We start from the raw sequence: 24,493 nt of genomic DNA, 5'->3' as shown, positions 1-24,493 counted from the left end.
TCTGCGATTCGCGGTACTTTGTCCGCATATACTGCTCCCAGCGTCATCCCACCGCCGCCATGAGTATCAACTTTCCAAAGGAGGAGGAGAATGTTCTTCAGCGGTGGAAAGAGATCGACGCCTTCCAGCGACAGGTGGAGCTCTCGAAGAACCGGCCTGTCTATACTTTCTACGATGGACCGCCATTTGCTACGTAGGTGACCCTGCACTTCAAGATCTCGAGCAGCCTTGAATTGCGATGGCGGGGTACATTTTGCACCGACTTACTGATGTTTCGCAGCGGATTGCCACACTATGGTCATCTTTTGGCTTCCACGATAAAAGATATCATCCCTCGGTACTGGTCGATGAAAGGTTACCATGTGGAGAGACGGTTTGGCTGGGATACACACGGTCTTCCGATCGAGCACGAGATTGACAAGAAGCTTGGAATTACGGGCAAGGCTGCAGTTATGGAGCTAGGATTAGAGAAGTACAACGCAGAATGCAGAGCTATTGTCATGAGATATTCTGCAGAATGGAGAACCACTATTGACAGACTGGGCCGCTGGATTGATTTCGACAATGACTACAAGGTAATTTTCTGTATTGGAATAATGGTCCTGAGAGTTAACATGATGTCAGACTATGGACCCTAAATTCATGGAGTCCGAATGGTGGGTATTCAAGACTATTTTCGACAAAGGGGCTGTATACCAAGGTTACCGAGTCATGCCATACTCGACAGCTCTCACGACCGCACTCTCCAATTTCGAGGCAAACCAAAACTACCAAGATATCACTGACCCTGCAGTTGTGGTTTCATTTCCACTGATAGAGGACCCAAACACCTGCCTCCTCGCATGGACTACGACGCCATGGACGTTACCCTCTCATACTGGCCTGGCTGCACACCCTGACTTCGAGTATCTCAAGATCCACGATGAACTCACCGGAAAGAACTTCATTCTGTTGGAGAAGCTCCTTGGTACTCTCTACAAGGATGTTAAGAAGGCCAAGTTCAAGATCATCAAGAAACTCAAGGGAAGTGAGATGTTGGGCTGGAAATACGAGCCGCTATTTGATTATTTCTACGAGGAATTCAAAGAATATGGGTTTCGGGTTTTCAATGCCACATACGTAACGGATGATAGCGGTGTTGGTATTGTTCATCAAGCTCCTGCTTTCGGTGAGGAAGACTACAATGTCGCCATGGAGAATGGTGTCATCAGCGAGAAGCGGCCACCCCCAAATCCGGTCGATGAGAGAGGTCATTTCACTCCGGTAGTCCGCGATTTCGCAAATCAGCATGTCAAAACCGCAGATAGGGCCATTATCAAATATCTCAAGGGCACCGGAAGACTTATTGTTGATTCGCAGATTCGACATAGCTACCCAATGTGCCCTCGATCAGATACACCTTTGATCTACAGAGCCGTTCCATCTTGGTTCATTAGGATTCCCGAGGTTGTACCCCAGATGCTGAAGAACATTGAGGGTTCTCACTGGGTGCCATCCTTTGTCAAGGAAAAGCGATTTGCCAACTGGATCGGCGGAGCCCGGGACTGGAACGTGTCTCGTAATAGATATTGGGGGACACCAATCCCTCTTTGGGTCAGCGATGATCTGGAGGAGAAAGTTTGCATCGGCAGCGTTGCTGAGCTGAAGGAGCTCAGTGGCTACAAAGGCGAGATCACGGATCTTCATCGTGACAATATTGATCACATCACCATCCCTAGCAAGATGGGCAAGGGCCAATTGAAGCGCATTGAGGAGGTTTTCGATTGCTGGTTCGAGTCGGGAAGCATGCCATATGCCAGCCAGCATTACCCATTCGAGAACAAGGAGAAGTTTGAGAAGTCGTTTCCGGGCGACTTCATCGCAGAAGGTCTCGATCAAACAAGAGGCTGGTTCTATACGCTCTTGGTCCTTGGCACGCACTTGTTTGGTGTTTCCCCTTTTAAGAATTGCGTTGTCAACGGTATCGTGCTAGCCGAAGACGGAAAGAAGATGTCGAAGCGTTTAAAAAACTACCCTGATCCATCAATTGTCATGAGCAAGTATGGCTCTGATGCCCTGCGCCTGTATCTAATCAACTCTCCAGTCGTCCGAGCCGAGCCATTGCGCTTCAAAGAAGCTGGCGTGAAAGAAGTAGTCGCCAAGGTCTTGTTGCCGTTGTGGAACAGCTACAAGTTCTTCGAAGGACAAGTTGCACTCTTGAAGAAGATCGAAAAGATTGACTACTGCTTCGATCCCAGAGCGGAGGCTACCAATACAAATGTCATGGATCGATGGATTCTGGCAAGCTGTCAAAGTCTTCTCAAATTTGTGAACGAGGAGATGGCAGGTGAGTGCGAGTGTCAGGCCAAAAGCATTCTCCTGCTAACTTGATGCAGGTTATCGTCTTTACACTGTCGTTCCCCGACTTCTAGATCTGATTGACAACACAACAAATTGGTATATTCGATTCAACCGTAAGCGTCTCAAGGGCGAGCTCGGCGTCGACGACACCCAGCACGCACTGAACACCCTCTTTGAAGTTCTCTTTACCCTCGTGAAGGGACTCGCTCCATTCACACCCTTCATCACAGACACCATCTACCAGCGTCTACTACCACACATTCCCAATAGCCTTCAAGGAGAAGATTCTCGCAGTGTCCATTTTCTATCGTTCCCTGATGTTAGAGAGGAGCTTTTTGATGTGGAAATTGAGCGTCGTGTCGGGCGAATGCAACGTGTCATTGAACTAGCACGAGTCTCAAGAGAACGCCGAACAATTGGTCTCAAGACTCCACTCAAGAGCCTGATTGTCATACATCCTGACGCCGAGTACCTGGAGGATGTTCGATCCCTTGAGGGTTACATTACCGAAGAGCTCAACATCCAGGAACTAGTCCTCTCGTCGGACGAGGCAAGGTACAATGTTCAATACAGCGTGTCCGCGGACTGGCCAGTTCTGGGAAAGAAACTGAAGAAGGATGTTCAGAAAGTGAAGAAAGCTTTGCCAGGATTGACAAGCGACCAAGTGCATCAGTTCGTGCTCGACAAGACTATTATCGTGGATGGCATCACACTTGAAGACGGAGATCTCGTTGTCAAGAGAGGCCTGAAAGACGACGAGTCATCGAAAAAATTGGAGACGAACACCGACGACGAGGTACTCACTATTCTGGATGCGGAGATCTACCCAGAACTTGCAGACCAGGCATTAGCAAGGGAGATTATCAATCGCGTCCAGCGTCTCAGGAAAAAGGCCGGCCTTCAACCTACCGACGACGTCAAGATGGAATATAAGGTGCTGTCTGATCCCGACAATATCGGTCTTGCAAACGCCTTCACCACTCAAGCCAGTACCATCGAGAAGGCCTTGCGACGGCCCATCGATCATCACGTTGTAACAGAAATTGAAGGCATGATACCCGAGACACCAGAGGCAGGCGTCATTATGGAGGAGGAGCAGGAGATTACGAAAGCCGTGTTTCTACTTCGACTCCTGAAGCTATGAACAAGAACCTGGCTCGAGTACCCGGACAGTGGATGATCACTCCTTCTGACTTTCTCGACTCATCTATGCCGGATTTGATAGCGTAGCCCGAGGTGACGGACGTAGCTAGACGTTGTTATTGCACATCTGCACTTTTTATCGGCGTCATGGTTTCTTCGCGGCAGCCTACGCCTCGTGAGCATGAATAATAGCAAGAGTGATCGTTGGTAACACACAATGTAGCAATCCTTCAACCGGAGGAATTCAGTGAGGCATTTATCCTTGTGAACAGAGTTGTAGTCGGCCACTATGCATTTGCCGTAGACAGAGGCCTGGAAGCGTGGTGAGTGAGCAGTAGACCGAGACTTGGGCTGCGTATACTTTACCTCCGCTGAGCATTTGCCAACAGCCTGGGCAAACTTTTCAATTGGCCGCGTACGAGGAGGCATCCCAATTTACCGGCGTAGGTTGGTAGCTGTTCTGGTCTGGTCCAGTTGTTTTGCGTCTAAATCATTAGCTTAAGATGCAGGTAGAGTTGAGGTTGGGATGAGATGGATCAGATTGGACCACGGGACTTGCACTGCCAAGCCCAGGCTACCTTACCTAAGGTAGGCGCTAGGTAAATTTACCTTACCCCTGCCCTGGTAAGTAAGCTAGCTTCCTTTTCCAGATTTTACGGCGACTTTTCCGTGCCAACCGCGAAAACGCAGGCGCCCGTGACTGGACTGGACTGGGACAGGGTGGAGCGGAGCGAATCGACGCGTTGAACATGAACTACTGGCCTGCTCTGGTCTTGATCTGGTCTGCTGCGCTCTGTCGAAAACAACATGAACACGAACATGAATTGCTGCTCACCGCATCCCGGTCAAGGCACCTTGCTGAAAATCTTTGCTGGCGTATTCACAGCATGCGACGAGCCATAAACAGACAGAATTCGCCTCAAGTGTTTTCGCCGAATGCCTTCCTCTAGATGCCTCCACCAGGAAGCGCTCCGCACTTCAATGCCGGACAGAACCAGACAGAGACCACGGAACCCTACTACAGCAATGAAGGTTGGATAGCCCTCTGTTTCGCGATGCTTTCTAACAGTGATACTAGATGTCGCGATTCTGCACGACATCGTGGTGTTGGCGCAAGAGCTCTTCCCAAAGCTACCGGATCGCGAGAGACTGCCAACAAACGCGTTATTTGGTGCATACTATGATGTGCTCTCCCGTGTCGGAGTCGATACGGATCATGATAATCGATATGCTCGGGTTCTGTTCAAGATCGGAGGACAAAGGGGTCCCGCGACCATGTACGAGAAGTTCGAGGCGGTCCTGGCTAGGATGGGCATCGAGATCGAATACGACCAGGATAACCAAGAGGATGGCCAGGAACATAGCAAGCTGGCAGACTCGCACGTTGGAACTGAGGGTACCGCAGCCAGCGAAAGGTTCGCCACGAATGATGACAAGAACGCGCACCGGAAGCAAAGGCGCAATTCAGAAAGCTCAGCTTGGGATGTGGGCATCGATGTCAAATCACAACCGACAACACGGCGCAACTCATTCTCCATCGTTGGAAAAGACCATTCTCGAATCGTCATTGAAAAGGAGATCTTCCAGCCGGGTCAGCAAGCACTCCTCGCTACCCAAGAAAATAATGCCAGACCGCCCATCTCAAAGACAAAGAATACCGACCACAGCGTTGGAGCCTGGCTGAACGCGAGCTGCGAAAGACCGCGCACACCTCGCAGCAGATCTGTTTCATCCCATGGTAGCATGCGAGCTCGAAAGCAATCAACGTTGCAAGACCACGAGCAGCACCACCATAGAGCAACAACTCCATCTGTACCCCTGTCAGAATACGACCTAACTAGCAGCGAAATAACTGCTGCTACTTCTGCATTCGAGGAGGAGACTGTACCAAATTGGACGCAGGCAGTCGTTCACAGACCCGCGCCAAAAGCCGAAGCCTTGCTCGCGATCAAAGCAGCTTTATTTTACCAAGCGCAACTCGAGGCTTTGGTGAAGAAGCGATTGCGGAGTTGGAAGGACAGAGCTCGCGATCTCAAGCAGGACAATCTTGGTCTCGAGTTGATAGCGACAGATCACGACCAAAAAGCACTTTCCCAATCAGCCTTTGATTCATGGCGCCATGCGTTCCTGGCGAAGCGCAAAGCCGCAGAGTTGGAACGGTTTCAAGCACGTCGTGAACAACAAGCTTGGGAGTCGAGAGGGAACTATTTATTGCAAACATCCTTCTATCACTGGCTGCACGTTGCCAACTTTCATATTCGCCGCACAGCCCTCGCAAGAAAGCTGGTAGTAAGCACCCGAGTTCTCAATGCTTGGAAGGACATCACAGCTGTTAATGAGCTCAAAGTCCGCCGCCAAGTTCTCATGAAGTTCTTTGGTGTGTGGAAGCGACAGCACGCAAATTCCGTGGAGGAATTCACACAGGCCGTCCAAAAGTACGAGGGCAATTTGATAGAGAAAGTCTACCGGTTGTGGGTTCGGAGTCTGTGGGAGATGAAAGCGACCAAGTGGAGGACAGATAAAACTAGGAGGAGGGTCTTATTTCGATGGATCGTTGTTTCGCATAACAACTGGGAGAATCGCAATTCTGCTGAAGAAAAACGAAAGCTCGACTTGGCATGGCATGCGTGGAAACTTTGGAGAACTAGGGCGGAGGATCAGTGGCGCTGTGGTCAAGAGGCAGATGCACATTATCATGGAAATGTTCTTCGCCCCTATTTGATCAAATGGCGCAAAGAAACAAAAATTATACCAGCGATCATTACGGTTCAATCGAAAGCAGCTGTAGGAACACTTCGAGACACCTTTGGGATTTGGAAGTACCGTGCTCGCCAGGAAAGGGAGGCAGCCACAATGGATCGCATGAAGATATTGAAGGAAGCTCTGACTGTGTGGCGTTATAAACACCTGTCAACCATACTTGCTGCCCGTATCGATCATCGCGTCTTGGCTGGGGCTTTCTCGTTGATGCGCCTTCGTGAAGCAAGGATTTTGTTTGGTCGGCATCACAGGCTGAGGAACTCTCGGGCCGCCTTCGACTTCTGGAAGCAAAGAATGGAGGACGCCAGGCGACGGAGATTGACACAGGAAGACCTGGCTAGATCACTTATTGCTCAGAAGACCAAGATCGATGTTTTACACACTTGGGCATTTCGCACAGACACGAAGCAACGACTGGAAGTTGTAGCGATGGACCATCACCATCCACGTCTTTTGCAAGGCTCGGTGACGAAATGGTCCACGCGGGCCCGGCACCTCCAAGAGCTGGACAGACGGTCACAGGATGCCAACTATTACCTTGTTCTTACGAAAGCACTCAGACAATGGAAAGTCTCCGCGGAACATTCAAGGAGAGAGAAGCGGAGGGCCGCCTATGCCCAAGTCAGGCGAGCGGCAAAAATTAGCCTGATACGAGGTGTATTGCACACTTGGCAAGATAAGGCACGGCAAACTACGAAATTGCACTCACAAGCCGCTGAAGTGATTGAGAACAAAACTGTCATTCTTGCAATGGATCTCTTTGACCGTTGGAAAGCTCGTGCAGAGGAGGTTACCGAACTTGACGGCTTGTGGCGGGAGAACATATTGCAGAAGCATTTCACGTCATGGAAAAATCGTTCCAGCGCGGTTCAGGCTCTGGAGACGGAAGCAGTCCTCAATTACCAGGAGCATCGAGAAAGTCGAGCTGTGAAGCAATGGAGTCTTCTTGCACTCAAGGTCAGAGCCCAAGTCAACTACGCAACCAATATCCGTGAGAAGAATGCGAAGAAGAACTTCAGGAAGATATTCTCGTACTGGCGCCAAAAGGCACTCCAGAACCGACCGGGGAAGAGGGTAATCTTCGTAGAATCGAGTCAATTTGGTGCGAAGGCAAAATTCGAAGCATTTTCGGAATTTGAGGAAGACCTTGAACTGGATGAGTGGGCGGAAGGGCTCGATGAGACGGGTGCTGTGTCTACACCACTTCCAGGGTACCTGAGCACCCCATCCAGAAGATCCGAGAGAGTGATGGCCGTGGCTGCAAGGTTCTCAACGACTCCAAAGGCGCCTCTCTCAACGCCCTTTGAACGACAGCTACGGGCACAGTGGTCCGGAGGCGTCCCATCCCTTCGAAAGCCAAAGGCTCGAAGCGCGTCAGGCATTGAAAAGGACTTTGCCGATATACCAGAGAATAATATGAGTGATGAGCAAGAGTCATGAGAGAATTCATTGGGCTTGTGGATTTAGATCGGCCTTTCAAGCGTGGCGTTTCATTGGAGGAGGTATTGGATACCTGGGCATATTGTTCATAGGCTTCGGGAGGTGGGCGTTCTGAGTTCAACGAATAGGAGTTGTGAGAGAGTAATCGATCAATAGGAGGGCTCAGCTTTCAGTATGACTGCGTAGTACGAACGCAGACTGCTCTAGAAGTAGGTAGCGAATAGATACTCGTACGAGCTTGGAAGTTATTCGTCACCTCTGAAACGGGACTCATTGACTGCTTTGCTGTGCTTCTTCGCCTTCATCTGGGCTCTTCGGTTCCGTTCATACCCCTGTCAGCCTCGTCTCGAACGCTACTAGCGTGATCGTAGCCTCATCGAAACGATTATCAACAAGGCGTTGGATCGACCACATCAACAGCTTTCGCGTTCGAGAAACCCTCATTCCTCTTGAAATATTACTGGCGCCGATATGCTGTCGATGCCGATATAAAGCTTCGCCTACGAAAACCTTCTAAACCATGATCGGCGACGTTGTTTGATTGATAGTATGCGAGCTGTGCTTCCTGGAAAGCCTCAGGCTAAGCTCCAAGCTGTCTGTACAGGCTATTGGAATGGCAGACGTCTCATCGTAAGCAAGACTAGCAGAGATTCAAAATTTGATGGTGATTGGCAGTCTCACATCGTTGTTTCATAGGCATACATTACCGGAAACGCCTTCGTCGTACTTACTGCGCCTGATTCCATCCTCCAAACCATCTATGATGACGACGAAGAAGATCTGGAGGCAATAGCTATAGATGAAGCATCTGGGAAGATAGTAACATGTGCTGGAACTATTATACGTGTATACAAGCCTTACGGGCAGGGGGAAGATGCGCTGAAGGTTGGAAACAGCCGCCACAGAGAGTGGTCTCATTTTCAATGGGCTGACTGGTGCTAGTGGTCTTTACAACACAGCTTTCCTATCGGAGAACCTGCTGGAGGATCTGCGACGACGTTATCATGGGGTGTCTCGGAGGAAGTTCTGGTAGGAGGCGCCTGGCTTTCGATATTCGCGACTGCAGACACGCCGACAATGGTTTGGGGAAAGAAACTTGCCAATTCCGTCAAGTATGCCAATTTCTCCCATGACTCGGTGTACATTGCATCAACCGGAAACTACGATCGCCTGGTGAAGATATGGAGGAGACTGTCGTTTGGGTCAGAGGATACGCGCTTCGATGTCAGCTATCTGCCTCATCCAAGTACGGTCACAAATATGCACTGGAGGAGACCATACCATGCGGACCAAACAATCGAAAACGTGCTCTATACGATATGCACAGACAACATACTACGTATATGGGCTGCAAACGATCCTTATGCATTACGGCATCTCCAGCTCTGGGGTCAGATTGATCTGAAAGAGTCTATACAACCTCGTGGTCTGTCCGAGACATCCAATACTCGATTTGCCTTTGTGATCGACGGCCGCGATTTCATGTTTGCGACTGAGCATGCCGTACAATCTAAAGAAGTTGAAAGAAATGATGACCATGCCCTTGCTCACCTGATAGAGGTTGCAAATCGAAGCCCTGAGATATGTGTTGTCCTGGACGAGTATGGAAATATGTCCGCTTGGGGGTTGGAGAATGTGGGAAGCAAAACACGACAGAAAGCCAACATTTTCAACGTTGCACATCTCGAAGGACTAGCTTTAGGGCTTCCTAAGGATTCTCGAGATGATTCCAATTTCGTCCAGTTTTACAATTTCTGTAATAAATCTGGGGCTGGCTTGACTATTCTTATGCATCATTGGGATGGGAGAATAGAATACTTCGAGAGCAATGTGGCCGATTTATTCGATCCATCTCCTAGGAAAGACCGGTTGGTTCTCAAAGCAGTGTGGACTGGACACTCCGCTAGCATCAAGAAAATCGTCCGAAATGTTAGCGGCCAAGCGGTTGTGTCTCGAACCGATGGTAATGAGAGCATTGTTTGGAAACATTTGGATCACGAGGGCGGAGCTTCAGTAGTCAGACAAAGTCTTATCACAGAACAGGAACACATCCACAGAATCTGCGTGATGAGGAGAGGAGACTTTGTCATTTTCCTACACCACCGCAGGATTTCTGTATGGGATGCCCGGTCTTTGAACGCAAAACTCATAGCAAGTTGCGAATACTCCTTGGCCGGTAAGCCTTTGTGTATTCTCGTGCTGCCCGAGGCGAGAAAAGAGGGCCCGATAGCTCATGTTGCTACAATCTCTTCAAAGATGAAAGGAATTGTCTGGGAGGTACGACTACCGCACTGGGGCGGAAGCAAGACCGAGAAGAATGGCTACCATGAACCGTCCATTGCCGAATTCTGTCGATTTGACTTGGGAGGCTCCGACGACCTTTCTTACATGCTACCAGTTGACCCTGCTGGCTCGCCTCCGGTGATCACTGGGTTTCTAGATACCTTCGCCAGAGACATTGCGTTGTCCTATACTCATTCCGGTGTGCTTCGCTCCTGGACTGCCAGACTTGATATAACAGCCAAGAAAGTCGATTGGCTGGAGACTTGCTCGGTGGCGACCGGCATCTCAGAGCCTTCTCTGGCGAGCGGGAGCTCGGTACGAAAAGCTGCGCTTGTAGATTCCAGAAGATCCGAGCTGACAATCTGGGACACTCGAGGGGCACAGTTGGAGTTCGCGCAGGATTTCGAATGCCTTGACACTATTCAAGATCTAGATTGGACTTCGACCCCGGACGACCAGTCTATTCTCGCTGTTGGCTTTCGATCTAGAGTAATTCTTCTGGCACAAATGCGATACGATTACCTCAACAAGGGGCCTGCTTGGGCGTCCATCAGAGAGTTTAACACTCGTGATCTGACACCTCACCCAATAGGGGATTCCACTTGGCTCGGTGGCGGAAACCTCATCATAGGTGCTGGTAACCAGGTCTTTGTTTACGACAAAGAGGTCGACCATTCCGCCCCTGCGGTCATGAGTCTTGGCCTCCCTCCGCGAAAGCAGGTCTGGGATCTCTTCGAGGTCGTGACAAGGTTCAATGGACCTCTCCCACTATATCATCCCCAGTTTCTGGGGCAGTGTACATTGGCCGGAAAGAGCGGTCTCGTTCAGCACATACTGCTTGCTCTGCATAAGATCTTAAAGTACTACATCGAAGGAGATGCCATCGATAATCACCTTGGTATGGATCTAGAGGTATTCTACACCAACAACGATGTAAGTTTCCCGTACAGGTCTCTCAATCGGCGCTAATTAAAAAGATGATATCTTCTTCGGCGGCTGTCAGCAAAGGATCAAAGTCTTTCGGCGCCTTCTGTGATGATGAAGAGGACGAGGAGACTGTGACCGAAAGTGTGGCAGCTTCGATCAATGACAAGTTAACTAAAGTTGCATTGCCGCAGCTCTCCAGGCAGGAACAAATTCATCTAGCCGATGCCGTTGAATGCGTTGCAATCGTTGAGAAGCAACGGCGGTCTATGGATGATAATGCTGCCAGGTTCATGCTCTTCTTTCGACAACATATCTTGCACAGGGGCCGTGCCAACGAGGTTCGTCTCTCATGGCGGGAGATCAACTGGGCTTATCACAGCAATAGCCAGGATATTTTAGCGGACATGGTATCACACCAGTTCCACAGCAAGATGCTGTGGGAGCATGCTCGAGAAAGTGGCATATTCATGTGGATGACCGACCCAAATGCTCTTGTAAGCTTCCCGCCGCATGATTCGGTTGATCTATTGACGTCCATAACAGAGAGGCCAGTTTGAGATCGTTGCTCGCAACGAATACACTAAGAGCGACTTGAAGAACCCGATCGACTGTACCTTGTTCTATCTAGCCCTGAAGAAGAAGACAGTTCTCCAGGGCCTGTGGCGTATGGCTAGCTGGAACCGAGAACAGGCCGCCACTTTGAAACTTCTGTCCAATAATTTTAATGAGAGGAGATGGAAAATAGCAGCGATGAAGAATGCATACGCTCTCTTGGGCAAGCACCGCCATGGTGAGTAATTCAATGAGAGATCATCAGGCGTACTTCTGACCTGGCTACAGAATATGCAGCAGCCTTCTTCCTGCTAGCTGATTGCTTAAGAGATGCAGTCAGCGTCATGCTGAATCAGCTGAAAGATCTTCAATTGGCAATAGCTGTCACAAGAGTTTATGAAGGAGAAAACGGTCCAGTCCTGAAAGAGCTACTCACTGACAAGGTGTTGCCACTGGCAGCTCAAGAGGGTAATCGATGGTTGGCATCCTGGGCGTTCTGGATGCTTCGCCGAAGGGATATGGCTGTGAGAGCATTGATCGTGAGTGTTGAATGCTTTCCTATAGCATTTAACTGACGGTCCTAGTCCCCCGTTTACACTCTGTTAGAGACGCCGCAGACGCCAGATCTCTCTTCTAAGTTGTTCCTGACTGACGATCCCGCCCTCGTTGTTCTCTATTCCCAGCTCCGACAGAAAACCCTACAAACACTTCGTGGTGCTTCAAAAGTCACACCGAAGGTTGAATGGGCATTTGTTTTGCATAACGCTCGGTTATACGATCGCATGGGTTGTGACTTGCTTGCTTTGGATCTTGGTACGAAATTTCAGAAGCCCTTTTGAATCAGACTAACTATTCCAAGTTCGCAATTGGGAGTTCCTCCTCCCGGCACCCACCGTGTTCAAGAGTATCGGCGACCCGGATCCACGTTCAATGCTACGCAGACGGTCATCGCTCGTTGTAGCCGACCTTCCCATGCCCAAATTGCCGCTCGACCTGAGATCTGGAGGGCACAAACCTGCGCCAAGCGTGTTCGAGGAGCCCGAGTCTAACTCATTGTTAGACAGTTTTGGATTCTAGGCGAGGATGATCTGAGGAAGCATGTCCCTAGGATCGGGTCGCATGGTCTATGGCGTCTGGAATTTTGATAATACCCCTTAATCTTTCTCATTTGAAAAGATGATACGATCCAACCTTGGAAGGGTTAATGGGTGGCCCTGGTGTCGCCTTGTACAGTAAATCTACATTCGATGCTTTCACGATTCATTAACAAGGAAGCTTTTGCACAACGATGTTTCAGAACACATGTTCGGATTTTGACTTGACTGGTGACCCTTTAAATCCGATGCTTATCCCGGCTCGGTTGAAACAAACGAACCGAGCCGGAGGAGTTGAACATCACAATATCAGACTGACAACACTGAGGCTGAACAGCCACGATAATTTTCATCGACAGAGAGATACTTACTCAAATTAACGACAAGTTCAAGTTCTCATCCGACATCTGACAAATCGCCACCTGCGCGAGTCCGGTGTATCCGCAACTCTCGGTAACAGCCATGCATTCCGTGCATGCCTCTTCCGCATTCAGACAAACAACACCCTGCCCCCAAGTCTAGCTCAACTTACCAGCGCATTAGCAGTTCGCAAGACAAGGACCAGCGTCCCTCTCACCAGCGCCTCCAAAACTGCGATGAGCAACACAATCCCCTAGTGTTCCTTGACAAGCCCTGTCAACGCCCTTTTCGTAATGGTGAGCAGACGAGATTGCGAGCTAGAGATAGCGAGCGTGAGAAATTGGAGACCGCCTCCTTGCGGCGGCACTGCGGCGCCCCGTGGTGACAACGTAGTTTGTTCCGCTAAAAAGTGCGATGTGCAATGAAAGGTTAATATAGACGGTGGTGCGTTGATGGAGACTGGGACGTCTTGGGCACTGACTCGCGAAGGGTAGAGGCTAGGGGTTGTGATCTATAATTGAGATGAGCTGGCTAGCGTAGTTTGTGCACGGGAGTTACTTTGCCCGCCGAGTGTTCAGATCTGAGGATTGGAAAGAGGATTTGATATTTATAATCCGAGAGATTTGCTTCATGTAAAGATGATAGCTGGCTGTGGGTATAACTGTAGATTTTTAAAGATGTGGAACTCCCGCACTGGCAAGCAGTAAATTCACAATACTGACAACTCCCTCCCCTAGGATCAAGCCACTGGCAAGCACCACGATGGGCGTCTCTTCTCGCCGTCTGTATGATTTCCAATACCAGTTCACAAAGCCCCCCACTGCCCTGGCGAGTGTAAATGATGGGACGTTATACATGCCTGCCTGCCTGTTAGCGAGATGCATCGGAGCTTACAACAGAGCACATACCAACAGCGACGGCAATGCCTCCGGGGATGTAGGGATGCCATTCCTTGCCTGTGCCTACGATCCTCACTGCTGTCACTGCGACGAAGATGATCGCTGCACCTAGGGCCCATTGCCATGCCATGAAAGGCAGTCCCTGTCCAGTAACTAATCGCGCAGTGAAGATCCAGACATACCCTGTCGGGACCTGGAACAAAGGCCCAGGTACTTGGTATACGCTCGTGTATAATTTATATATGAGAGCACTGACAATAGCTCCAGCTGCACTGCCAACGATCTGACCCCAAAATTGAGCGTTTGGTGCAGCACCTAGGAGGTGGCCAGTCTTCAGATCTTGCATGAGGTCACCTGCTTGTAATGCGCCAGCTTCCGATACTGCGCCAGCAATGAGGTTGATAAGAACAGAGTTTTTATTCGACTGCGGTATGATGAGGGCGAAGAAGAGTTGCGCCAACTTGCTGATGCCAGAGACTGGATTGAGATCAGTCTCCCCCAGCGCTCGAACTCCCATGATAGAGAGGACCAGTGCCATGAAAACAGCCATGATAGTCGCGTATAATGGGACCAGAGCGCCGAATACAATGCGAATGTTCGCAACACAGAATGCGACGGAGAGCACAAGCCCAACCACGAAAGTGCTGTTGTTTACGAGATGCTCAGGAGGCGCGTCCGGCTCTGGAGCATCCTTGATATCACCAGGAGTTTCAAGAACAGCCATGCCTGATCCATTCTCATCGAGAAGAGTTGCGACACCCTCGCCTTCACCACTGATAGGAGCATATCCTCTGGTGCGTTTGCTGGATCCGATCCCAAGGAGACCTTTCCAGTCTCCCTTTCGGACAAGTCGGTGTACATCGGCCAACCAGTCTCCACCATGCATGAACACAGGTCGTAGGGCAATATGCCCCAAGCTGACGACCGAGTCCGCTAGCATAATTGCCAATGACACCCAAACTATCCAACCTTTACTTCCTGTTTCCCAATCATCCACGGGGCCAGGTGCCCAGCCCCGTTGCTTTGCCAGCGGGGAAAGAATACCCCAGCCCACAATAGCTCCAATAAGCATGTGTGTAGTCGTAGCTGGTCCCATAATAATTCCCTGTCCGACATACGCCAGAGATGGGTTGAGAGTCCACAGCCAGTTCTCAGCTAGCGCGAATCCGAAGACAGGCAAGTTGCGCAAAGCTGGGTAAAAATAAGTCCCAAGAGTATATAACCCAGAAATTGCAAACGAGATGGTCAGCAGTTTGACCTTGGCCTTCCAACTGCTAGTCTGCCCCTTGTTCACCTCCTCCACATCTGCAGATCTATCATCCGAGTATGTTGCTGGAGATACCGCTCGCAATGAAGGATTCCTAGCGACTGCCTGGCTGACCGGCCCAGACAAGGTAGCCTCTTTTCCATGCAATACTCCAATCATTAACGCAGTTGCCGTACCCGAAGGGAACGTCAGCTTCTCCCGTATGATGACCTGTCTGCGAAGCGGCACGGCGAAAACAACCCCAAAGAACGCCAACCCGAGAGCCCACAATATCAATTTCCACAGCGACAAGAATATTGGGCCCTGCTCATCCTTCTTCAAAAGATAGTTCAGGGCGGGCATGACGCCCACGAATCCACAGCCAAGCGGCATTGTCCCCATCGACCCAGCCACAGACTGCACCAACACATTCTCCACAGGCGTAAAGGGCAAATCCAGGTGTTTCGCAAAGGTCTTGAAAAACGCGAAGCCGATCAGTGAGGCGGGCATGCTCATGCTAGATATCCATCCGGTCTGCAGCCCAAAGTACATGTTGGAGAAGCAGATTACGAGTCCGACTCCAAGACCAACAAGTATGCCCCGAAGCGTGAAGTTCTGCCCATCGCTGGCACGGTTGGCTATGAATCTACGAGCATCGCTATGGCGACGCTGCGCTTGTTCGAGAGTGTCGTCACCGTCATTGACAGAGGAGTTGTCGTCGGGGGTGTTCGAGGTCGAAGGTGGGGGGGCTGAAATGGACTGGTAGTCGGGACTACTTATATCTGTTGATCCTCTGTCCGGAGCCATCTTCGCAATGTCTATTCAAACTGGATATCAGTGGTGAATGGTAAGGATGGTAGGGTCCCATCCTGCGGAAGTGAAGTGAACGTACATGATGGTACTGAAACGAGAATGCCGAAGCTGTGTGGAAATACGTAGAGTAAATCAAAGTCAAAGCACGTACTCGTACCGGGCTGACCAATATTGTACTACCGAGGACTGTAGGTACGTACTGAAGTGAATTGCGCCATGCCAAGCGAGAAGAGTGGATGTCATGACCCACACCCGAAGCATGCTGCATGTACGGACCTTACCTGAGGTACCTCCATAGCGCCTAGGTAAGCTGGTAAGGTACTACTGTATGTGCGGAACCAACAGAAACATCAAAAGTAGATTACTAACTACTAATTCTCACAATGCAAAAGGAATCAAAATCTAATCCGTCTGTGAGACTACTCCGAAAATAGCTAGGAAGATGTTTTGCGCTTTTCCTACAGAAATCAATCAAATTGTCGTGAGGAGAAACTCGACAACTTCGCACTCCAGCGACTCGCCAAAATCGGCCACTTCATAATGGAACACACTCGATACCTAGCTTAGGTAAATTTACTAGGTAATCCTACCTCGCCCAGGTACAGTAGTAGGGACCCTCAGTACATTACCTTACCTTGTCTCCGCGAAACGCCTCCGGACAGGGAAGACACTTGAGGCAGGAAGCTCCCCAAACAACAGTCATGGAAGGGGGGGGATATGATACAATACGTCAAGGCCACTGCTGAATAACCCTGTAGGATAAGCCGAGGAGAGGAGGAGGCAGATGATGGTCACGTAAATGCTTCCGTCAATTACTATTAGATTACATGTTATTCGTCTCAGGATGTATCTCGCTCGCTTGCCCTTGTTGAGGTCAAACAAACATCAAAGCTCCCAGCTCCCAACGCCTTCGCTAGACATGCCAATCGAAGATATCTACCGTCGTCTATCCTGAGTCCACCCACATAGCCTTCGTATCCTTACACTATTTGCCAGCAACTTTCGGCATTTCTCTGATAGCAGGCCCCGCAGTGACGTTCGTTTGCACAGCCTGCTTATCCTCAATCTCATCACCAGTTTTCCCCTGCTCGAGATCCTGGGCAACGTTCTTTCGTGGCTTCTTCGTAAGCTGTAGCTCTACCCTCTGCTGCGCGAAAACTCCTTGCAATCCTTCTCCTCTGCGTGAAGCTTCAAGTGCCTTTTCAGCCATCTCTACGTTCTCAAACGCTCCATTGGCCCTCCATGTCTTACGTTCTTTCATCGCATGAAATCTTCCCCGCATTCCATGAGCTCGCTTCTCTTCCATGAGAGTGAAGACGTCTTGAACGACTTGCCAGCCGTGATTCACCGCTTCTGCAACTTTCTTTGCTTCTTTCTCATCTAAGGCCTGGAGGTCTCGTTGACCTTCCATGATTCGGGCCTTACGGATGAAATGTGTGGGCTGGCTGTCCTTTTGCAGCTCTTTGTGGATGCCTTTAAAAGTGTAGCCAAATGGTCCGACGATAGCTGCAAGGTCTTTAAGTACGAAGCCAGTGAGACCCATACCAACGCCTTTAACAAACCCTATTGGGCCATTATCTCGAGCGCCTGTGTATGGTTGGGTGACGAGACCGGTGACACCATCATAGAGACCGAAAGTGAATTCTTGGCCAGCTGCTTTGAGGCCAGATTTGAAGCCCGTGATTCGAGTTGGTCTGTTCTTTATTAACTAATAATACCACTGGTGTAGGGGGGTAACAGTTACCTTCTGACAGTCGTATCCCCGTACAGTCGAGGCGCGTTGTGAAAGCCTGTTTCTCGTCAGCTTCATTGTTGCCAACACCACCATTTGCGAAAAAAGCCATGCCGGGAACGCGATAATGAAGTACTGGATTACCTTGAGCGATCGCCAATGCAAGATCCATCGGCGCTTTAGCAATGAAACCGGCCGTCTTTCCAACCCCGGATGTAACGTTCTTGCCGAACTCTTCTGCAACATTATCCTCGGGGTCATCGGAGAGAACGGAATCATTGTCATCCGCTTCGCCTTCATCTTGTGCTTTTTGCTCGTCCTTCGCCGCCTTCTTCTCCGCGATCGGTTCACCTGTCGTGGTGTGCTTGCCGAGATCGGGTCCGCTGGTGACCTTTTCCATGCCAGCTCTGTGAGCCTTCTCGTTCTTGATTTCGTCTCTCATACCCTTGGTTGCCGATCCATCTAAAATCTGGTGCTCCTCCGTAACCGAAGAAGTACCAGTCATCCCAGCCTTATCAAGGAATCCGTTTGCTGGCTTTTCGTTAGGAGTCTTATCCTTTGAATCCGCATTATAGACCATTCTTCCTGCATCATCACTGCGGCCGGCATCTTGAGACTTTCGCCGCATATCCTCAGATTTCCTTTTCTTCTTCTCTTCATGCTTTGCGCGTCTCCTGGAACTCTTGGCGATCTTAAAAGGCACACCTCCAACTCCAGTTGCAATTCCTGTCACAGTACTCATGATTGCTGTGGCCCCACCAGACAGAGGCTCACCCGGTCCCTCAAAATCGTTCCATTCATTATGTCGGATAAGTCGGAGCTGCTTCCAAGAAATCTTCTTTTTCTCAACAAGTAAGTCCGCAGCTAGTGCGCTCAGCCTGAGACTGGTGTTCTTCAACGTCCACACTGCAACTCGGTCCTCCAAAATTGAGCAGCGCATAGAATGATGTCCTCTCAATACCAAGCTACGATGGAAGGAAGTGACGGCGTTCTTCGAACCATCACCCTCCCTTGCAATCTCCTGGGCAATCTTCTCGGCGCCCTTTCTGGCCTCTACCGTCAGACATTGCCTGATACCATCTGCCAGCTTATCAGCTGTCAATTCCTTGTGAGTTACAGGCTGTGCTCCAGCTCCAGCTTCTCCAATCATGGTTCCCCAGAACATCTGATCTCCGAAAAAGGGAACGATCATGCCAGGCTTTCCACACTTTAAGCCGATTGCTGTGGTTCCTGCACCGCCATGATGAACCACTGCCGACACTTTGGGAAAAAGCCAATCGTGGGGTGTATTTTCCAGCATATAGACATTTTCAGGAGTGTTATCATCACCTAGGCCGCCCCATCCCTTGGAGACCAGGGCTCGCACACCAGCTTTATCTACTGCTTCGAAGATCATCTTGGTGAACGTATCGGGGTCATCAACAACGATTGAGCCGAACCCAATGTACACAGGTGGCTCTCCAGCGTCCAAGAATTTAACCAGATTTTCTGGCGGTTCGAACGAAGAAGCGAGTTCCAAGAAGACGAATCCGGCAATGTCGATTTCTGGTCCCCAATCTTTTGGCTTTGGTACAAGACCTGGGCTCCACAAGTACGTGAAGGGTACCTTAAGACGATACAATTGGCCGGGCGCCCACAATGTAGAAACTGGTTCTAGCCCCAAAGTCTTCACACGGAAAGTATTAACCAAATCTCCAAGACTGGAACGATCATTAGCTTTACCTCACACCAAGACTGAACAGCTTACCCTTGCCATGTCATCATTTCTACCAGCGGGTAGGACATGAAATTCGCATAACCAGGATCCACATTCGACTTCTTGATGTTTGCCAGTGGATGCGGGAAAGCTTGAGTCGGCGTGTACGGGAAGGTAAACATAAGATGTAAGGGGATGCCTAGTCTCTCAGCACAATGGATATGAGCAAAGCAGGGAGGATTGGCGATGATAGCGTCCGCAATGAAGGGAGATTTAGCGCCCATCATCTTTAAATTACTAACATCCTTTTCATCATCTGTAGCGTTGATGCATGCACGCCAGAAGCCTTCAAACATCTCCGCCATTTGCTGTCGCCGCCTCCCGACTTCGCCCTTTTTCAGAGTCTCCATCGTAGGTATCATCCCGGGGTTTTTCACCATGAAGGCCATCAACTCTGCGGGATCACCCCCAACGGAGAAGAACTCCAGTCCGGAGTCTTTCTCCACAAAATCCTTGAACGCAGGATGTGTGGCTATCCGTACCCTATGTCCATATTCTTTGAGATTCTTTCCTAGCTTCAGAAATGGTTGTATGTCGCCTCGACTCCCAATGACCATAACCACGATGTTTAGTGTTGGTCTCGGTATATCGGTGGTGATGGTTTCCGACGAAGCGTCTGATTTCCAGCCCTTCCCATGATTCGAATCGGGTGTCTCGCCAGCATCGGATCCCACGTGCTTCAAGAACGTTGCACCCAGCGCCTTGGCCAGGTAGCCCCGATTACTCGTTTCGTTTACACTGATATTCAGTCGACCATCCTTCTTTGAAACCCTCCCCCTTGTCTTGAAGTCCTCGTTCCCTACATCAAATCTTGAATATTGCCCTCGAGAAGTATCTCTGCCTCTCCCAAAGCGCTTTTTGTGTCCCGGAACATCATCGTCGTCATCTGAAGAGGAGCTTGTTGTGGAATCGTCGTCGGCTGCGATTGGTATCTTCCACGATGGTTTCTTTGTTGTTGAGAAAGATGTAGGATACCGTTTGAGCTCCGGGGCTTCCCACTGAGGCACCGCGGTAATTCTGGCAGTCTGCCACTGTCTGGATATCGCAGGCCTCGTGGGATCAGCGACATGGCCAGTGGGCTCTTCGCTGCTCTCTGGGCGGTGGCTGGAATGAGCCTCTGGCAAGCCAGCAGACTCGGGAGGCACGCTGCTACTTCTCGTCGCCATGCCAGTAGTCATGGCGGAGGGTAGATATAGGAGCCCGCGTCAAAGAAACGTGTGCATGGAGAAATGTGGGATTGTCGAGGTTTTGGACAATATGAAGGGGCAATACGGGTCAAGAGTGCTGTGAATGGAATAGACAAATGCCTAGAAGAGGGGATAGGTAGGTAGTATGTTTAGAAGTCGAGTATTCAAGAAGTCATTGACTCCGTAGGTCAGTAGGTCGGGAGGTAGGTAGGCGGGTAAGGAAATGGAGTAAGGCAAGTTGGTAGGTAGAGTAGCACAAAATATCCGCGCCATACTTTTGACTCGAGTGCTTTACGTGCCTGTCGTGCCCTGCCCTGCCTTGCCCACTGCCCAGTCCAGGTCGCGTCAAGTCCAAGTTCAAGCCAAGATTGGCAGCATCATCAGAATCAGCATTAGCATTAGCATCACAACTTTCTGAATATGCTATGCTGTGCAGCAATGCTACCACCAAAATACCCACCCTCCCCTACCTCACTAGCCCCTGGGGCATTGGGCAGTGGGCACTGACTGCGAAATAACAATGTCGTCACTACTACTCGGTACTGCACAGTAACAGTAATCTAACTTACTGATACAGTAAATCCGATCCGATCTGGCGCCAGCACAAGCCCAGCCCAGGCCCAGGCCCAAGCCGAAGCCGAAGCCGAAGCCTGAAGCCTGGAAGCCCCTGTCTGAGCTGTCTCTCTGCTGCCCCTGCCCCTGCCCCTGCCCCTGCTGTGCCGTGCTGTGCTGTGCTGTGCTGGTCTTTGGTTCTGCGGTGCCACCCGAGCTTGTCCCCGGCCGGCTAGCCAAGGGGAAAGGGCACGGTTGAAACCTACCTACCTACCTACCTACCTACCTACCGTACCGTCAATACTGTACCTACTGTATCAACATGTACGTTAACGTCCACAGCAATTGATAGGAAATTCAACAGCCCTGAAGAAGTGATACCAGCGTCGCGCGTGGACGTCTGGACGTCTGTGGCTGGCTTTAGGGAGAAGCAGGATGATCTGAAACACATAACGAATACATTTCCACAAACACACATCAACATCCACTTCAGCCACACTCGAGATTGCATTGCCACTTTATTTTTGTTGTGGCGAGGCAGACCAACGCTGTTACTGTAGGAGCAGCCAGGTTCAATGTGCTGCGTAGCGCTGCCAACTTTACTGTAAGAGCCTGGGTGTGGCTTCGAGAGGAGCTTTTGTTCCGGCTTGTGTTGTGTGGTGAGAGCAAACGCGATCTTGCTCATTGCCTACCTACCTTGCCTAGATACCTCCGTACCTACCTCAGCTCTAACTTCGTAGAGTACCTCATGATATTGTAGCCTACCTAAACGAGCAAGTACAAACCAGCCCCTGGCGTGAAAGAATCAGCAACAGCTGGATATTTATATTGTATCACGACCTAACCCTGCCTTGTGACTACCTCATACTTCCCCAGCTATCTCGAAGTCCCAACTTTTCGTAAAGCCTTCAAAGTTCATACTCATGGCTGGTCCCTATGAGCAAAACCAACACTCGCGAAGCTAATAACTGCATATTGTCAGTACGTTGGTGTAGATACAAAGCCTCCTCCCAGCACATTACTCGCTCTGACTCCGGAGCTGTCGACAGCTCTCAGGAGAACATGAAGAGTCCTGCAACTACGTTTGTCGAGTTGATAATGTTTGCCGCCTACTCTGAAAAGAGGACAAATAGCTTGCCTCTCTATCTAGCTTCTCCTGCCGACTCGCCACTCATCGGGCTCTGGAGTTCGCGTCAAGCTGCCGCCTTCGTTTTGGGCGTCGCGTGTTCCCCAGAGTCGAGTCTCAGCATTATTAAACCTCACACCTTCAACCCAGCTCTGTTCCTCGTCGCCGTTCTCTCTGCCGCCGTAAAGACCTTGAAAGCCACCCTGCACCAATCCAATTGGAGATGCTGGTCGTCCGCCTCGCAGAGGGGTATACAATGGTACTTGACGTTGCCGTGGCAAACTCTGTTGCAGCCCTTCACCATCAGCATTGTCAATATTCTGAGCTCTTCTAGCCGCAGCTCTAGTGACTGGTGCTGTATAAGAAGGATGGTACCGAGACTGGTGTCTTGCTTCGGGTAAATGAGCTGGCGTTTGGGGTTGTAGTTCTGGCGACGTTGCATCATTGTATACTTGGTAGCTGCCTCTGGATGGAGTAATAGGCTCCACACTGTCTGAATTTCGGCGGCTCTGGTCCTGGCGTGGAGTTGGGGATGCGGATTGTGCCACGGCCTGAGGTGTATCCCGGCGACTGAACGGTGATCGGACCCTATAAATACTAATTGCGCGATTTACAAAGGCAACTGGATTGAATCTTGAGCTAGCCTGAAGTGAAGTCAGCTCTTCCACTTTCGATACAGGAGAAACCAAACAAGACTTACAGGTGGGCTCGCTTCTAGCGCATCATATTCGGCTGAGGCTGGACTAGAGCGACGACTGGAATGTCTACTTTCCACCACACGTTGAAGGGGTGTCATTGTGAAACTAATTGGGCTGGTCGATGGATGACTAGCAATTAGACTGCGGGAGGATGAGTATGGTAGAGAATTAGCCCTTGAAACATTACGAGGTACGGTTGAGAATGGAGGGGGCAAATGGAGCTCAAGAGACGAGATTCTGACATCTTGATTTGCATCAGCGTCCTCTCTGTCCACCCGAATGATGGCGGAATCATCTTCGCCCGTGGTTTCCGAAATGCTATAAGGGTCTGCAGAACCTGCCCTGGAGCTCTGCAAGGAGCTCCCCCTCAAGTCCTCACGAAGATTGATACTGCCAGCATCTTGAGCTCTGCCGTCAGTAGAGCTTGAAATCGCGCGCTCTTGTTCATAGGCTGCACTGGATCTCTCAGACGAATCAAACGAGAAACTGTTTGTCTGATGCCTGAAGGTTCTTATACTCGTTTGAGTATTTGTTCGTGGTCGTCGCGGAGGTTGAGCAAATATCATGCCAGGGGTATTTTGAGTAGCCACACGTGATGCAACACGGGGTGTCAAGCCTGAAGTCGGACGACGGTCTGGGGAGCTCGACGCGTTCTGAGATAAGTAAAGAGGTGAACGAGGCAAATGCAATCGAGTACGAAGTCTGATCGAGCGTGGAAGTTGGAGTTGCTGAGAGGGAGAAGCATCATTTGGAGCTAAGTACCATATTAACCATAAGAACACTCCATGCCATCAGGAACTGACATAGAGAAGTATAGTCCGCCGAATTGCGGCTGTCAATTTCGATGAAACCTCCATAGTAAAAATCGTGTTTCGATGGAGAGCCTGGTCGCGTCGTCTCGCTGGTTACATTCTCAGGAGATTGCTCAATCCCCGTGCTCACGAATGATTGCTCCTCATCTGGCAAACTTGGTGCCAATACATCTTCGTGTGGCAGATCTGACCCCTGTGAGAGTATTCCAGGTTCGTAACAGTCAGTAAATTCTGGACTTTCGACGGCTGGGGGTGTATCCAATACTGGAAGCCATGGTCTATGTCCATGACTTTGTTTGTGAAGCTCTTGGTACTCTTGGAAGTTACTCTGGACGGTACCCTCTTGACTAGGATCAATGGAATCAGGCTGAGACCTGACTGTGAAACGGGCAAGCCGCACATTGAGCTTATCAGTCTCACTGACCCACTCTCTATCTCTGCCTCTAATTCGCGGGCGCTTCTCGTAATCCAGCAGGTCGCTACGTCCAAGGACGATGGTTGTAGCTGGCAAGCGGATCATGGTGGGCTCTTCTTCGAGTGCACGCAGATGATGGTGGAATGGATAGAAAGAGGATCCTAGAGGAAGTTGAAGGCTATGGCCACCATAGAAAACCAAGGTCCTTGTTCCTCCCATATCAAAGTTTCGTCCTCGGGAAGGAACAAAGTTCTTCATATTGATCAAGAAGGTACACCTGCTGTGCCTTTTCCTTTCTAGTGGCAGAGACAGCTCACTTCTCTTTTCTAAGCTCGAAATGCTTTGAGGGGTCTTTTGC

General features: G+C 50.2%; 6 protein-coding genes across 7 annotated transcripts; 3 read left to right on the top strand and 3 right to left on the bottom strand.

The window, feature by feature from the left end:
* Positions 1–59: 59 nt before the first annotated feature.
* Positions 60–3,484, top strand: ILS1 (isoleucine--tRNA ligase; the record flags this gene model as incomplete). Its single annotated transcript, XM_058498998.1, has 4 exons — positions 60–193; positions 281–575; positions 625–2,326; positions 2,376–3,484. The coding sequence occupies 4 exons, from the start codon at positions 60–62 to the stop codon at positions 3,482–3,484; spliced, it is 3,240 nt and encodes a 1,079-aa protein (XP_058351265.1).
* A 949-nt stretch (positions 3,485–4,433) lies between these two features.
* Positions 4,434–7,683, top strand: ONS95_005581 (uncharacterized protein; the record flags this gene model as incomplete). Its single annotated transcript, XM_058498997.1, has 2 exons — positions 4,434–4,515; positions 4,562–7,683. The coding sequence occupies 2 exons, from the start codon at positions 4,434–4,436 to the stop codon at positions 7,681–7,683; spliced, it is 3,204 nt and encodes a 1,067-aa protein (XP_058351264.1).
* Positions 7,684–8,232: 549 nt separating this feature from the next.
* Positions 8,233–12,522, top strand: RAV1 (regulator of (H+)-ATPase in vacuolar membrane; the record flags this gene model as incomplete). Its single annotated transcript, XM_058498996.1, has 8 exons — positions 8,233–8,313; positions 8,380–8,568; positions 8,626–10,899; positions 10,944–11,387; positions 11,437–11,683; positions 11,734–11,984; positions 12,030–12,258; positions 12,305–12,522. 8 exons carry the CDS (start codon positions 8,233–8,235, stop codon positions 12,520–12,522), a joined length of 3,933 nt encoding a protein of 1,310 aa, XP_058351263.1.
* A 1,039-nt stretch (positions 12,523–13,561) lies between these two features.
* Positions 13,562–15,943, bottom strand: ONS95_005579 (uncharacterized protein). Its single transcript, XM_058498995.1, has 2 exons — positions 13,808–15,943; positions 13,562–13,758 (listed from the first exon to the last, which is right to left on the bottom strand). The coding sequence occupies exons 1-2, from the start codon at positions 15,849–15,851 to the stop codon at positions 13,571–13,573; spliced, it is 2,232 nt and encodes a 743-aa protein (XP_058351262.1). The 5' UTR covers positions 15,852–15,943; the 3' UTR covers positions 13,562–13,570.
* Positions 15,944–16,201: 258 nt separating this feature from the next.
* On the bottom strand, positions 16,202–20,958 carry ONS95_005578 (uncharacterized protein). 2 transcript variants are annotated; one of them, XM_058498993.1, is made up of 4 exons: positions 19,337–20,958; positions 17,734–19,289; positions 17,602–17,647; positions 16,202–17,551 (listed from the first exon to the last, which is right to left on the bottom strand). In XM_058498993.1, exons 1-4 carry the CDS (start codon positions 20,521–20,523, stop codon positions 16,843–16,845), a joined length of 3,498 nt encoding a protein of 1,165 aa, XP_058351260.1. In that variant the 5' UTR covers positions 20,524–20,958; the 3' UTR covers positions 16,202–16,842. The 2 variants fall into 2 exon arrangements, with proteins under 2 accessions (XP_058351260.1, XP_058351261.1); XM_058498994.1 differs by having other exon boundaries at positions 17,602–19,289.
* A 1,272-nt stretch (positions 20,959–22,230) lies between these two features.
* ONS95_005577 (uncharacterized protein) lies at positions 22,231–24,240 on the bottom strand (the record flags this gene model as incomplete). Its single annotated transcript, XM_058498992.1, has 3 exons — positions 22,231–22,854; positions 22,911–23,662; positions 23,712–24,240. 3 exons carry the CDS (start codon positions 24,238–24,240, stop codon positions 22,231–22,233), a joined length of 1,905 nt encoding a protein of 634 aa, XP_058351259.1.
* Between the last annotated feature and the right edge of the window lie 253 nt (positions 24,241–24,493).

Source organism: Cadophora gregata, assembly GCF_030347475.1.
Source record: "Cadophora gregata isolate MNR1 chromosome Unknown scaffold_16, whole genome shotgun sequence".
Classification (NCBI taxonomy): domain Eukaryota; kingdom Fungi; phylum Ascomycota; class Leotiomycetes; order Helotiales; family Ploettnerulaceae; genus Cadophora; species Cadophora gregata.
Note: the sequence above shows the minus strand (reverse complement) of the source record. Positions and strands in the feature narration are given on the sequence as shown.